This window comes from Camelus ferus, chromosome 8 (genome assembly GCF_009834535.1).
Source record: "Camelus ferus isolate YT-003-E chromosome 8, BCGSAC_Cfer_1.0, whole genome shotgun sequence".
Classification (NCBI taxonomy): Eukaryota; Metazoa; Chordata; class Mammalia; order Artiodactyla; family Camelidae; genus Camelus; species Camelus ferus.
The window spans coordinates 29,458,638-29,473,578 of NC_045703.1; the positions used below are offsets into that span (position 1 = coordinate 29,458,638).

Consider the following 14,941-nt stretch of genomic DNA (forward strand, 5'->3'; position numbering starts at 1 on the left):
AAGGGAACTGCTGGCGCGGTCCCGGGCTCGGGCGCTCTGCTGTGAGAGGGGTCGCAGGGGATGCAGAGGCAGCTGGGCTGGGGCCGGGGAGAAGAGCCGAAGACGCCACAGACTTTGGTGGCGGCGTCGCAGGAAGCACTTGAGCGGGCCAGAGCGAAACATAAACAAATGCACGCTCGCACGGACTCTGGCTCCGACCGAGGCTCGGCTGCGCCAGCTCTGGCTGTTGCCCGCTTTAAAGGCGCGGCCGCGCCCCTCCCCCTTCCCCCGCCCCTCCCCCTTCCCCCCCGTCCAGCCACCTAGCCATGGAGAGACCTGCAGCTCTGGCAGCCGCGGCGTTGGCGGCAGAGGGGGGAGGGGGGCTGCCCCGTGCGAGCCCGTCGATTCGCTCCCGTCTCCCCCGCGGCCTGGCCGGGGGGCGGCGTCTGCTGCGCCAGGTTCGCGGGACGCACGTCTCCAGGTCTGCCTGCTCCTGGGAGGCGGGTGCGGTGCAGTCGGGGAGCGGCGGCGGTGGGCAAGGACTCGCGGAGGACTGGGCTGTAGCCCGGGATAACCAACTCTCCTCTCTCCTCTGGTGCTTCCCTAGGCAGCAGCAGTAGCAGCGGCAGCGGTGCCCAGGAGCCTGAGCCTTCGCAGTGTTCTCGTCCCTCCCCCGCCGCACCCCGCCCCAGCGCGAGAGGAGAGCTCGAGAGCCCGAGCTCCGGGCAGGCGGGCGCCGAAGATGGCAGAGGCGCCAGCCTCCCCGGCCCCTCTCTCTCCGCTGGAAGTGGAGCTGGACCCGGAGTTCGAGCCCCAGAGCCGGCCGCGCTCCTGTACGTGGCCCCTGCAGAGGCCAGAGCTCCAGGGGAGCCCGGCCAAGCCCTCGGGGGAGGCGGCCGCTGACTCCATGATCCCCGAGGAGGAGGACGATGAAGACGACGAAGACGGCGGCAGTAGGGCCAGCTCGGCCATGGCCATCGGCGGCGGCGGCGGGGCCGGCCCCCTGGGCTCTGGGTTGCTTCTTGAGGACTCGGCCCGGCTGCTGGCTACCGGAGGGCAGGACGCCGGGTCCGGGCCAGCCCCTGTGACTGGCGCGCTGAGCGGGGGGACGCAGACGCCGCTGCAGCCTCAGCAGCCTCTGCCGCCGCCCCAGCCAGGGGCGGCTGGGGGCTCCGGGCAGCCGAGGAAATGCTCGTCGCGACGGAACGCCTGGGGGAACCTGTCCTACGCCGACCTGATCACTCGTGCTATCGAGAGCTCCCCGGACAAACGGCTCACTCTATCCCAGATCTACGAGTGGATGGTGCGCTGCGTGCCCTACTTCAAGGATAAGGGCGACAGCAACAGCTCTGCCGGCTGGAAGGTGCGTACTCACCTCGGGCAGGCGGCTGGACCCGCCAGGCCTCCTGCGCAGTGCGAGGCGCACCTTCGATTCCTGGGAGCGCGCCTGCCGGCGCCGGGGAGAGGGGTAGGCAGGGAGACTTTGGGCGTTCTGTGTGACCTCCGGAGGCGGGAAACCCGGGGGTGGCGATGGAGGCGGTGGGAGGGGGAGAGGAGGCTCCTGGCGAAGCCTCGGGCAAGGCCAGGTGTGGAGATGGGGCCAGGGACGCCAGCGAGGGAAGGACGGACGGACAGGAGTGCGTTTGTTGGATTCTCAGGTCAGCGCGGAGGAGGTAGGTCCACGGCCAACTTTGGAGTAGAATTCACCGTAGTGGAGGTGTGGAGAGGCCCCTGCTGGTGGAGTGAGGGGATGTCGGGGAATGTTTGGGAGTTGGTGCCTGGATGAGGGGTTAGATTTGTGGTCTCTTGCCGGTCTCAGGAGCATGGTGCGTTGTGACTAGCTGGATGAGAATCTTTCTGTTCAAGTTTCGGGTTTTTGGGTGTTAACTCCCACAGGCACATCGATACCATTACAAAAAGCGGTGGTTGTAAACCTTTTCCTGGCCTGCTCTCTTTCCTTGCCTGTGTTGACAACTTAATTTCTCAGAGATGTCTCAACGGTAAACCTGCCTCCGAGTAGCCTCAGAGATGATCTGGGGCCTGGAACCGGCCAGCCCTGCCACCTCAGCGGGGACTGGCAGCCCCTGCTGCTCCCAGTGAGGCGTGGACTCAGGCGCTGTTTGAGGCAGGGATTCCTGGTGTGGATGACGGGGTCCTAGCGGTTAACCTAGGCCTTGGGGGTGGGGTGGGGAGAGGGGGGTTTGCTGGCAGGGCTGGACCGTAATGGCTTCTACCTGTAAGTGAACCAAAGAAAGGCTCTCTACCGCTCCTTTTCAGCCTCTTGGGGCACTGGACACGTGGTAGGGAGAGGTGTGGAAAGGCCTATGATGTAATGACTTCCTGCAGTTGGACATCCAAAGAGATTAACTCCTATGCCCCTTCTGGGCTGCTGATACCCAGCTGCTTTACTCTTGCCAGTTCCTCATCCTCCTGGCCCCATCTCCCAGGCAAAAGAGTCCTCTGCAGTTGAGATATATATCGTTTATCAGTTGCTTCTATTGACAAGTTAGGTTTTTTAGTGTTTTTTTTCTTTGTTAATTAAAGAGGTAGTCGCTTCCTCCTGCTGTTACTTCTTACATTGTCTTTGGGGAGCCCTGCATCTGCCTGGGTTCCAGTGGGTGTATAAAATAACAGTTTGACCTTAATGGAGAACTGAAGCACTGGAGAGGAGTCTGATTATGAAAAAGCTAAAGAATTTAGTGTATTGACGTATTTGCATTAAAACTTTGCAAAGTGCTTTAAAAGTTTTTTTTTAATGGCTATATTAGAGAGGGCTGGTTTAGATACTTTGAAAGCAAAACATGTGTTTTGATATTGTTCCACAAATCTGTGTGTCCTTTTACAAATGTTGACATTATGAATCTTACATTTGATTTAATTTTATTGCTTTGCAAAGGAATGCCAGTTGTGTGATATGATGGCTATTTACTCAAAGAATGGGAGTTCCATTTCAAAGCAGTGCTAATGTGATACCATTTAAAACTGAGTTTCTAAGTGGATAGCAAGGGTTCATCTCAGTGTACAGTGTCAGTGAGAGGTGAGTTTATGGGATCTAAGAAGATGGATTTGGAATATTTTTCAGATTTCCCACACTTGAAATTTAGTCCTGCATGTTTTGAATTTGGTGCAAAGAATCTCTTAGCTAAAAGTTATTTTTAATTTAAGTTTATGTAGAAAAAGTTTTCACCTTTCTTATGATTTTAAGATTACAAAAGGAATTTTAACTCCACAAATAACATTTCTTATGTTGTGTTTATAGTTATAATACCAGTAAAATGGTATTTGTTTTTTGGTTTTTAGGTTTTTTTAATATTCATGTGAGAAAATGGTATTACCAAAAATAGCCATGAATTGAGACTGGATTAGATATGTTTTCATGTAGCTTGCAGGATTTGCAATAGAGATTTCAGGCCTAGTCATAAACTCTGGTTTTATGTCCTAACCATTTTTGTGTCTCATGATTTCTTCTTTTCCTTCTCTGCTATCTCATCTATCTTTAACTAAAATCTTATGAATTATTGTAAATTGAAACTGTCAAGCCTCAACATGTTTAATACAGAGCACACATTTTATGATTATTTTTATTTTGAAAATTTACACCAGTTCCATTTCTGAGTATCATGTGAAAAACTAACGCTTAAAGACTATAGGGATATAATTTAAACAATTTTTGCGTGATGACCTTTATCAAAAGATGCAGCCATGCAGGAACTTCCAAATCTTTGATGGAGAAGGCCTTTTGAAACTGGGGCTGCTGGTTTCACATTCCAATTATGACTAATAGCCAAACTTTTTTGTGCTTGTGGTTTAGTGGGGGTGGAAGGAGAGGGAGAGGTCAGGAGCAAATTGTGACCCATTTCCATGCATCCAAGCTTCAGGAGTTGATTCCTATCATGATTAGTCATTTTGGAAACATGAATGTGCCTTTAAACCACACTACTTTCATCCTGAGTTATGCATTCAGGTTTTTTACTTCTAAAAATGTCTAGAATTCAGATTAATCTCCCCTAGTCAGGTGTGCACATTCACAGAGTATGTAGGGTCTAGGCCTTACTTCTTTTGTGGCTTTTTGGGCCATTGCATTGTGAGATCTTGTGACCAGAATTACCACCCTAAAATCATAGAACAAATTAGAAAAGAGGCCTAGGAGATCAGAATCGAGACCAGTGGTTCAAAGCCCTGGGAGCTTTTAAAAAATGCAGATATCCAGAGAATCTGATTTAATTGGGCTGGTGTGTGAGCATTGGTTGGTGGGGGTTTTTTTTGTTTTTTGTTTTATTTTGAAATTTCTCAGCTGATTCTAATGTACAGCTAGGATGAGGTTTGCTGATCTAGTTCACCCCCTTTTTTAATAGGTCAAGAACCTGATTCTTCAAGGTAATGACTTTAAGACCACACAGCTATTTAGTACAAGAGGTAATTAGTAGCCACTGTTCTAGAGGTCTTCTTTATCTCACTTTTTCTTTTTAAATTGATCTTTCTTTCAGGTTATTTACTGAGTAGTGTTACACAAGTAGATGTTACTTTCCTGAAAAGCGTATTTGCCTCTCAGTCTTAAAACATCTTGGTTATTATTTCAGCATCAGAAGGATGGGCATATATTGACGGAGGCTGAGTGAGTGCACAGTGTTTGTCAAGCTGTCCAATGCCTATTGGTTTGGGTACTTAGGAACTATGAAGTGATGAAGGTGGCAAAAAAAGAGAGCATTTTAACAAAAGGAGGAAGCTCTTGGTTAACTTCAGTCTGTCAGATGCACACTGTGCCGGGGAGGAGGGTGATGGCTATCTCACAGGTCTCCTTTAGGTATTAAAGTAGAAATGAATAATCAGATGTGGTTAAGAGGGGAAAAGGTTACATTTCCTTTGATTCCGATTAAGTTTACTTGCACTGCACCCAAATTGAACTGGTGAGTTCTCTCATTTCCTCCTGTCTCGGGCAGACCTCTGGAACTCTAAGGTTTACCTGGCCAGGCCCATTTATCGCTAATTCTCCTACACATGCCCACACAGCTTCATTTCCCCTGGGTCAGGGCACGATCCTGTTAAGTAGCCATGAGCTTCTTTGGTGGCTCCTACAATTTCACAGATGTAAGGTACTACGACAACTTCTGCTGCTGCAGAGGGTGATTCTTCAAGAGATTGAGTCTTCCTTTCCCTGAGGGTGTGTCCTCTTACAGATTCTTCCCAAGGTGAAAAGATGCTGGTTCACGTCCTCACCATTCCCATTCTTCAGATGACTGCCTCTGGTTCCTTTGCAACGTGCTGTATTAAGAGAATGTTATTTTAACAGCAACTTTGATGTTTAAAAATATTTTTTTAAATTTCAAAATGACAAAGTCATAGTAATTCCATATTGGCCTCTAATTTTGACCTCAGTCACCTTCTGGAATAACTCATCAAAGGACCAGTTATGGTCATGCCGTGTATGAGGAATCTGTCTTCTGCTTGGCCCATGTTGCCAGAGTGCTGTTTTGTAATTTCCTTTGGCAGTACTGTCTTCGTCAGTGATTCTCAGCTAACATACTTCCTCTTCCTATAGCAGCAGTACAGTAGGGGGACTGTTTTTCTTCTTTTTCAAAGCTGTGTCATCAACCTATGAAGTGAAGAAATTGGCCCTTTTAGACTTTGATCTATGAGCCCCGTGTAACAGAGAGACTCTTAAAAAGAAGTTAAGTCTTTGTTTTGATATGTTTATCTCCTTCTTAGAAAATGAAATGAAACTATGCAGACTTATTTTTAGGAGTTTTTAGGAGGGTTCTATTTTAAGAGAATGACACCATAGAAGAACATCTTGTAGTTAAACTTTTTAATACTTGTGATTCTTACTTGAAACCTGTAAGATATTTTTATTTGCAAAATTAGTGAGGAGGCTTTATCCCACTAAAAAATCATTTACTTGGCATGCAAAAAGTTTAGCAGATACCATTCATCCAAAGATCTTGACAGAAATGCAAAGGTAAGACTGTTTAGGCCTGTGCCTTCTGGTGAGGTACCCAGCTTACCGATTGCTGGTCAGATTCCACATTCCTGGGGCTGGTGAGAATATGGAATTTATTTTATCTTCACACCCATTCATCTTGTCTGTAGGGAACAGACTTGATCCTATTTTTGACTTGTTTTTCTCCTCACCTTTTCCTTTATCACGAATGGAGTGGCCCAGAGGGTCGCTTTGGTTTTAGAAGGAGCTGGGGATGACATATATGTAGGTGGGTGAGTACCAGTGGATGATACAGCTGGTGTACAGTAAGTGAGTAGAAGACTAGAAAGAGCAAACCCTTTTTACCCATTTGCATCTCATGCCATTTTATTCATTCAACAAATGTTTATCAAAGGCATACAGTGTGTAGGGCAGTCTGCTGGGTGCAGGGATATAGCGGTAGCACAAGGCAGATAAGGTTCTAGTTCACAGGAGTTGATGTTCTCCTGGGGGAAGACAGAAAATAAACATGCAAATCTGTGCTCTGTGAACTTGTCATTGCTGTCCCTTCTCTCTGCCTTTTTTCCCACTTGTACTTCTGCTTTCCTTAGTGCTTCAGCTCTGTGGAGGTTACCAGAAAATGGCAAAGGTGGTGTTGAGCTCTGGCTGGGTCCTGGCTTTAACTCCCTACAGATCATTTGCAGCTTCCTTTGGAGATGCAAGACCACTGTCCCATGGCTCCTGTAGTTTGGGAGGAGCTGGGGCCTTCCCAAGTCCACCCGGATTAGAGTCCTCCTATGGCCGTGGACTAATCTGGGATCCGCAGTTCTGTCTCGTGGGGCCATAGTGTAGGACTGGCCGCCCTCAGAGTGGGTGTGGAACTTCGTACAAATTATCTGCATTGCCTTTTGCCTCAAATTCAGAACTAAAAGAAGTTTTAGAGTTCATCTAACTGCTTCATTTTACAAGTGAGGAAACAGGTTGGGAGCATGTGAGTGACTAGCTCAGGGACCAGCAGCTAGCAGGGGTGGAGTTAGGATTGTGTCCATGTGAGCCCAGGGCACTAGTGTTCTGTAATGCCTGTTGCTAACCATTGTGGTTTCGCAGCTGTTCGAGTCAGTGCCTCCATCTCTGTAGACTCGCCTGCTCTCCCTCCCCCACCCTCTAGGCCGCTGCATTGCTCCGTTTGCATTCTCCATCAGTGCCCTCAGCTCACCTTGCTAGAAAAGCCTACTTTCTTAACCCTGTCCTACCCTGCCCACCCCCGACTCCTGCCTGTTTTGTCATTTTTCTGTGACTCCTGTATATTCTCAAGTACAGTGTAAAAGCCTTGAAAGCAGGGAAGGTGTCTAGCTGAGAAAAGCATTTCTGATACTTGGAGCTGCTTCTGGGATCCTTATGTCCTCAGCTCATGAGCTTAGCCTTGTCCTGGGACTCTGACACTGAAAGGGGGTGATGTGATTCAGGAGTGAGGTGATGTCCTGTGAAGAGTCTTTTGGATATTGTAGCTATGAAGGTGGATATTGATATAATGTCGTGTCACTACAAAATGATGCCATCTAAGACATTTCTCGCAGTTTCTTGTTTCCTAGGGTAGAAGTCCTTGAAAACTTTTTCAGTGTTAGTCACTACCCATCACAGAAACTAAGAGAAGCCTAATCTGCCAATGACCTTTCCTTAAGAAAAAGTTGAAATCCAATCTGCCCTCTGTGTGTGGACCCTGCTTTATGCAGCATCCATATGCCTGTTTAGAAAGAGTCCCCCTGGCATTGTTCAGCCTAAAATTTATTCACTCGCTTCTTACAGGAACAGAGATCTTATGTAAAACTAAGCTATCTGTGATGTTCTGCATCTGGGGGATAAGTCCCAGATGTACTTGAAGTTTTATATTTATGGCTTGGAAGATGGAAGTCACATACAAAGGAAGAAGAGATAGTGAGTCTGTGAGATGGAGCTTTCCAGGGCCAGGCTGCAGCTTTTCCGAAGTAGTTTTCTGAATAGGTGGTTAGGCTAGTGATTATCATAGAAGACCCCAGTTCTGATCACGTCACTACCCAGACAGACTCAGTATCTCTAACCATTTTATTCTTGAGCAGACAACTTTCACTTCTTGGTATTGCGATTTCCCCAACTGGAAAAAGACGTGCAACAGCACGCACCCATAGAGTATTGTGATGTATCAGTCCTTCCTGTAAAACATGAATGTATGATTAGAGTATGTTTCAAGTTGGTTTTTTTTTTCCCCACGAGTATTCATTTTCCACTTTTCTCTTGAACCTTTTTTTGAGGTTTTAATCTGGAGACTTTTTCTCTGCAGTGTGTTGTTCACTACTATGGGATAACATTACCAAGTACACCAACTTCTCTGATGGGCTGTGGGAGTTTCAGTAGTTGCTTCTGCAGTGTTGCCTGTGGTGAAAAAGCCAGGTTATCGTCTGGGGCTCACTATGCCCAGGTGTCCAGATGCACCCCCATCCTGCCGGGGAGAGGTGAGCACAGAGCAAGGAAAGCTTGTGGCACACTTATAGGGGCAAGGCCAAGGTAGGAAGTGACCCCTGCCCCAAACAAATAAACGGGATGCATTAACTTTCCTCTGGAGTGAATCCTCAATAAATTCAACAGATGCCTTTGGCAGTTTTTAGTATGTGTTTTGTAATTTCTTATTTATTTATTTGAAGGCTTTTGCGTGTGTATGTGTGGGAGAATCCACATCATATTTCCCCTTGTGTTTTAGATGTCTGGTGAAATTAATTACTTGGCTCCTGAAGCTATTGAGAATTTTCTTTAAATTTAGAGCCAGCAGAGGGAGTACACAAATCTTTAAACTGATCTCAAGTTTTTTTCCCCCTACATGGCTCAAATAATATCTTGGTTAAGACCAAAAAAGAACTCTAATACATAGTGTTTCCATGTAGCCTTATGTCATCATTAGAAAAGAATAATTTGGAAAGGGTGGGTGTTTAAAAACCTAAGGTAACTTTTTAAAGGAAACTTTGGTCTTCTAAGACCCATGGTCCACTTCCTATCCCCAAATAGTTAAATGAAAGCATTTTTAACTGAAAAATGTCTCCTTGGCCTTCATCTTTTTGCGACTCCACTCTTGATAATATATGTGAATGTCGATCTCTACTTAATACCAGACTTCACAGTATGTCAGGTGTCTGGATCAGTGGATTGTTCTGTGTTTTTGTGCTATTTTGATAGAGACTTTTGATATTTTCCAAGACTTCATTTTCCTATGGGTGAGAGAAGGGCAAAAGCTACATTATTCCTAATTTAGAGCATCCACTGGAGATGACAGCTTTGAAATTTTTATAATGTAAAATCCTGTAGTTCTGTGCAGCTGGAATTTGTCATCTCCCTCCACTTTGCCCCATATTTTGGTGGTGGTGGCTTATTTCAATTTGGGAGCTGTATTGGGCTGAATAGTATCCCCTGCAAATTCACATCCACCTGGAACCTCAGAATGTAACCTTATTTGGAAATAGGGTCTTCCCTGGGGGGTAAATTAAGATGAGGTCATATTGGATTCGTGTGGTCCCTAAATTTGGTGGCTGGTGTCCTTATAAGGAGAGGAGAGGACATGCTAGATGCAGATAAGACCGAAGAAAAGGTTATAGCAGTGCAGTTACAAGCCAGGGAGCTCCAGATTGCCCAGGGCCTGGCAGAAGCTAGGCAGAGGCCAGGAAGGATCCTGCCCTGGAGCCTTCAGAGGGAGCATGGCCCTGCCAACATTTGAATTTTGGACTTGTGTCCTCCAGAACTGTGAGAGAATCAGTTTTTGCTGTTTGAAGCCCCTAAGTCTGTGGTGATTTGTTTTGGTAGCCCTAGGAAGCAAGCACAGAAGCACAGGGATGGAAGAGAGGGGCAGGCAGGGTTGCAGATAGAGGCGGAGAATGAAAAGGGTTTATTTGTTTTTATTGAGACATGTTGGACATACAACATTATTAGCGTCAGGTGTACAACGTAATGATTCGGTATTGACGTGTGTTGCGAAACGATCATCACCATAAGTCCAGTTCACATTTTTTTTTCTTGTAATGAGAACTTCTAGGGTTTACTCTCTTAGCAGCTTTCAATATGTATAATATTAACTATAATCAGCATGCTGTATTTTACATCCCTGGGACTTATTTATTTTATAACTGGAAGTTTGTACCTTTTGACTCCCTTCACCCACTTCACCCTTCCCAGCAAAAAGGTTTTGCTTAGATTAAAATTAAAATGTTAATCATTCATAGGCTACTTACTAGTAATTTAAATTTCTTCTCTCTTCATCCTGCTGTGAGGTGCAGGAGGGAGGCATGAGTTCCCCAGTGAGAACTACTAGAACCTGCCCCTCCCTCCCACTTCTAATAGCCTGTGTCATGGACTCCCTCCCTAACCCTCCTTCTCTCCTTATTGAATTTCTTCTTAGTCCATTTCGTGAAGCTGGTGAAATGGCTTTGCTTGTGGAGTGTGGACTAAGGCCATGAGACCTGGCTGAGAGCTTTGGTCTAGAAGAGTCAGTCTTTGTGGGGAGGGAGCCTCCTGGGTCCTCAGTGGACAGATGGAGTTGGGGAAGCATTCTTCCCCGTCCCAGTCAGGCTTGGGAAGATGGAGCTCCATCAGGGTGCCTCCCATCATGGTGGTAGTAAGGCCAGTTCATAATCTCCCAGAGTCCCCTGGGCTCCTCCTGTTCTTGATTCAAAGCCTTTCAAAGTCTCACAAACTTGAGGGTTCAGGCTTACGTCCCTTCTGTAGACATTTATGTCCAAAAACCCCAACATCCTGATGAAGCATAGAACATAGTCCTCACAGAAGTAGCAGCAGGTATTTTCTAGGTACATAGTAGGCCTTTGGGTGAATTGCTCAGAAGTATTTAAGAATCAGAATTGCATCTTTTCTCGTATTTCCAAATGATATTTTTGGGAAGGGGAGCCAGGGTTAAATATCAGTTGGAAATACTGTTTTTTACAGTAAAAGACGAGTGGACACAAGATTTTCTGAAGCCCAGTTATAATAATAATGATAATAAGAGTGACTATGATTTATTGAACACTTACTCTGTGCCAGTTACTCAGCTAAGTATTTTGCATGTAATGATACTCCTAGGCATTTAAATATAAATCCCAATTTAAAGACAAGGAACTGTTTCAGAGAAATTTAAGTAAATTGCTTAAGATTGAAACCCAGGTTTCTTTGGCTGTAGAACTTTTTCCTTTTCTGCTGCTCTACTGCCTCCTGAGTGTGGGTGGGACTTTTGGTGGGGGTGGGATAAAACAATAAAATTAAATAGCTGCCATGTAAAAAGTTGCTACTATGTGGCTCATTCTTTATATATAATCACCAATCCTCACGTTAACCTTCAGAATAAGGTCTTGAATGTTTTATCTTCCCAGTTGTGGCTGACTCAGGGTAACTAACACCTCTCTGTACTGGTGGTGGGGAGTGGACATAGACCCGGGATTTAGGCTCCTTCTCTTGATTTTGCGCAAGCTAACACTTTTTGAGAATTCGGTCAGTGCCTGGGCTCTTAGTGGGGGAGTCTGATATGGGGATTCTCATTTCTGCTGGGTCACTGTCTTGTGTAACTGTGGTTTACTATGGGTCAGATACAAAGTGTACTAGTATTTAGAACTAATAGAGTGGTACACACTGTAGAAATCCTCAGGGTTGGGCTATTTCCTCTGAGAAATTTCTGCCTTGGGAGAACAAGGTATCTGTTTCTGTAACCTTCAGGTGGGTAGGTGAATGGCTACACCTCCACCAGGAAAAACGGATTTCAGGGGAAAAAAAAAGAACATTTATAAGAAGTTTCTAGCAGAAGTGTGGTTGCCAAATCAGAGCTCATAAAGATATTAAACATATTTTTTGAGGTGGTTGACTCTTTGCAGTGCAGTTACTGAGGGGTTTAAAGGCAAGCACCAAGACACAGACAGAAAATGTTGCATAATACAAGTTGCTGGCCAGGCTCAAATGTTTATCTCTACTAAGGAGCTTACTGCTTTTGTCTTCAAGGTAAAAGTATGTATGGATAGAACCTAAAAGGATGGTTTTAATTGGCCGCTGGAATGCAGCACCCATGTGCCCTGAGATAAAGTATGGGTTGTAGAACACTAATCCCGTGTGTGTTGGAAAAAATTTCAGAACTCTCAGTTTCACAGTAAAGATAGGTGAGTAGTGTCTGGATAGTGTCCAGAAGATAGACTGAAACCCTATGATAAATGCGGAGCAGGCCGAATGGCTGTGCCCGATAACTGGATACAGCCAGGGTGTGGGGGAGGGTGGGGGGCCGGAGGCAGTTGCAAAGAAGGTTGCTTGGCCAACGTGGAATTTTAAAGGTGTAACTCTGGGCACAAACTTGAAGTTTAAGGAGGACATGAAATTATATCCAATACGACTTGTTAGATGAATCCTTGAAAATCAGTACTGGATTAAAAAGATCAAGTTAAGTCATTAATTCACATAATTCAAATCTCAAAACTGCTTTTTTCCTGAAATATCCTAGTAATTGATTTTAAAAATGATACTTCTTTCATCATAAATTATCTAAGTAATTGCCTTGGTTCCATATTTCATATTAAGCTTGGCTGAGTGATGTTTAAAGCTTCCTCCTCATCTTCTTCTCCCTTCTCTTTTTTATTTTTATTTACTTAATTTTTTTTTTTAAAAACTCGATATAACTTAATTTTCTTCTAATACTGTAGTGGTTTCCTAAAGTAAAACATTTTCTCTAGATGTCTCCATTGGAACTTGTCATGTTGGTAAATTACTTTAAAAAATGCTATCTAATTTAAAACTCAGTTTTGCTGTATATTTTTCCTAGAATTTTCATGTTATATGATAGCTGACTTGGGGCTTCCTACCAGCATTCGTTTCCGAATTAAGGACTTACTAATCTCACCCTTCATACGTTTGCATCTTGCTCTGTATTTGGGTACCTTTTCCCTCCCAGCTTGGTAGAATGAGAAAGGACATATCCTTAATCATTAGTTATTTGTAAGAATGTTCCCATTGACAGCGTTAATTTGCCATGTATGAATATACCTGTCATGTAAATAACCAGTGACCACAGACTACATTTTAAGCAAGATAATTTTTTTTTCCTTAAGTAAATACTGAAACACTCCTGAATTTATTTAAAAGAACAATGATCAGTTAGTTCAGGGCATCATTTGTGTAACCCTGAGAAACCCGGAGTGGATGCTGGAAATGTTGTAGGCCTGGTTATTTTAAAGTTATCTTCCAGTGGATACAGGTGTGAGCGTGCTTGCTTTGGCACACTTGGGCTCTTAAGCTCCTGATAGATAACTTCCTAGGTGAGCTGGTGTCCTGTTTCTTGAAATTAGTGGCCTAGATCAGGTCTTCTATCTCCAGCTCTGTCCAATAAAGATAAGCTTACAGACTTCTGTTTGAATAGATGCATGTCCTCTGCTGAACTGAATTATCTAAATCAGTCCTATTTAGTCTTCTTCCTTTCCAAGAAAGATCCTTTTTTTCAGGCTGAAATTCTTGGTGATCTGAGCCATATTTTAGGCTTTACCACATTCAACCTTCATGTCTGTTGCCAAGATGAAATTTGGCACCTGATTGTAGGCCTCTTTCAGTAGGTGCTCTTTGGGAGGAAGGGAGAGGTTTCTTCCTACAGTCTCATAAAATCAGGGAGTGCTTTGAGTTAATTTGTGGGCAGTCAGTACTGGATTAAGTGAAGTACCACGTGTCAAATTAGGAAAGCTAATTTGTGCTAGTGAAAACTACCATCTTCCAAATTGATTTTAACATAATGACTTAACAAATGAATGTTTTTATCAAAAACTACCATTGTCATTTTTAAGATGCAGATTTATCCACATCTTGGTTTTCTAATCACATCAAAAGCTTTAAAGTGATGGATCGATTTTAACTTAACACAGTGGGAAGACATCTGGGTTTTTCTCTCTGGGCTCCCAGTGTTGGCCCTGGAGTGAGCAGAGATCATTTCCACCTGATGTCTGTCTGTTACCTGCGCTGAGATTCCCTGCTCTGTTCACTGACCACCCACAACGTGTTCCTCCAACTGGTCTGTTTGGTGTTCATCTTCTGCCTTAAGCAGGATCATAAAGCTTTCAAATATCTTTTCCAGTTTGTTATCTCATGCATCTGTGCTAGTCAAGTAGGAAGAGAAGAAAATAACTCTATTTTGGTTTTATCATCTGCATCACATGATTTTACAACTTTGAAAACTTGCTTGTCATTGTGGTTACTGGGGAGATAATTTCAGTTACCAAGTGCTATGAGAGTTACTGCTTCACTCTCTTCCTTCTTGCCTCCCCCTTTAGAAAAAGACATTTAATTTTGCTAAGGGATATATTTTATTGTTTTTCTGGCACGTGATTTCAAAGTTGAACCTTTAGAGGGTATGTTTGTGAGACGTTAAAGCTCTCTGCCTCAAGTTCCTAGTTATTAATGCTTCTAAAAAAAAAAGTACACCTTATTAAAAGGGTTTCCTGATGTGTCCTTTGGACTGTTGCCATGTCTTTGGCAAATGAGGGTACTTCTTTGATTATCTAGCTGTTTCTGATTTTTGAACCTGAGACTGCCAGCATTGGGTTGACCCTTTGATCAGTCTCAGAATCTAAGCCTCAGTTTTACTTGTCCTAGTCGCTCCCAGCTGCTCTCCCATTCTTTTCTCCCTCCTTTTATGCCATTAGACGGTATCTAAAGGGGACTTACTGCCCTTCTCTCTTTCCCATCACCCGTTCTCTCTCTGTGACCTTGCTCCTGCATCAGTGGTTTTCAGCCTTGGCTGCATTTAAGAGTCACGGGGAGCTTTGGAAAACAACAGTGTCTAAGAAAAAGACAAATATTATATATCACTTATATGTGGAATCTAAAAAAATGATACAAGTGAACATATTATTTACAAAACAGAAACAGACTAAGACTTGGGAAACAAACTTTTGGTTACCAAAGGGGAAAGGGCAGGAGGGATAAATTAGGAGTATAGGATTAACAGATACTACCAAATATAAAATAAACAAGGACCTACTGTATAGCACAGGGACTAAACACAGTATCTTGGCA

General features: G+C 44.4%; 1 protein-coding gene across 1 annotated transcript in view; it reads left to right on the forward strand.

Moving 5' to 3' along the window:
• Positions 1 to 300: 300 nt before the first annotated feature.
• Positions 301 to 14,941, forward strand: part of FOXO3 (forkhead box O3) — a 108,244-nt gene continuing 93,603 nt past the window's right edge. Inside the window, 2 exon segments of the mRNA XM_032484644.1 lie at positions 301 to 460; positions 587 to 1,342. Of these exon segments, the coding sequence (XP_032340535.1) occupies positions 722 to 1,342 (621 nt within the window). The 5' untranslated portion in view covers positions 301 to 460; positions 587 to 721.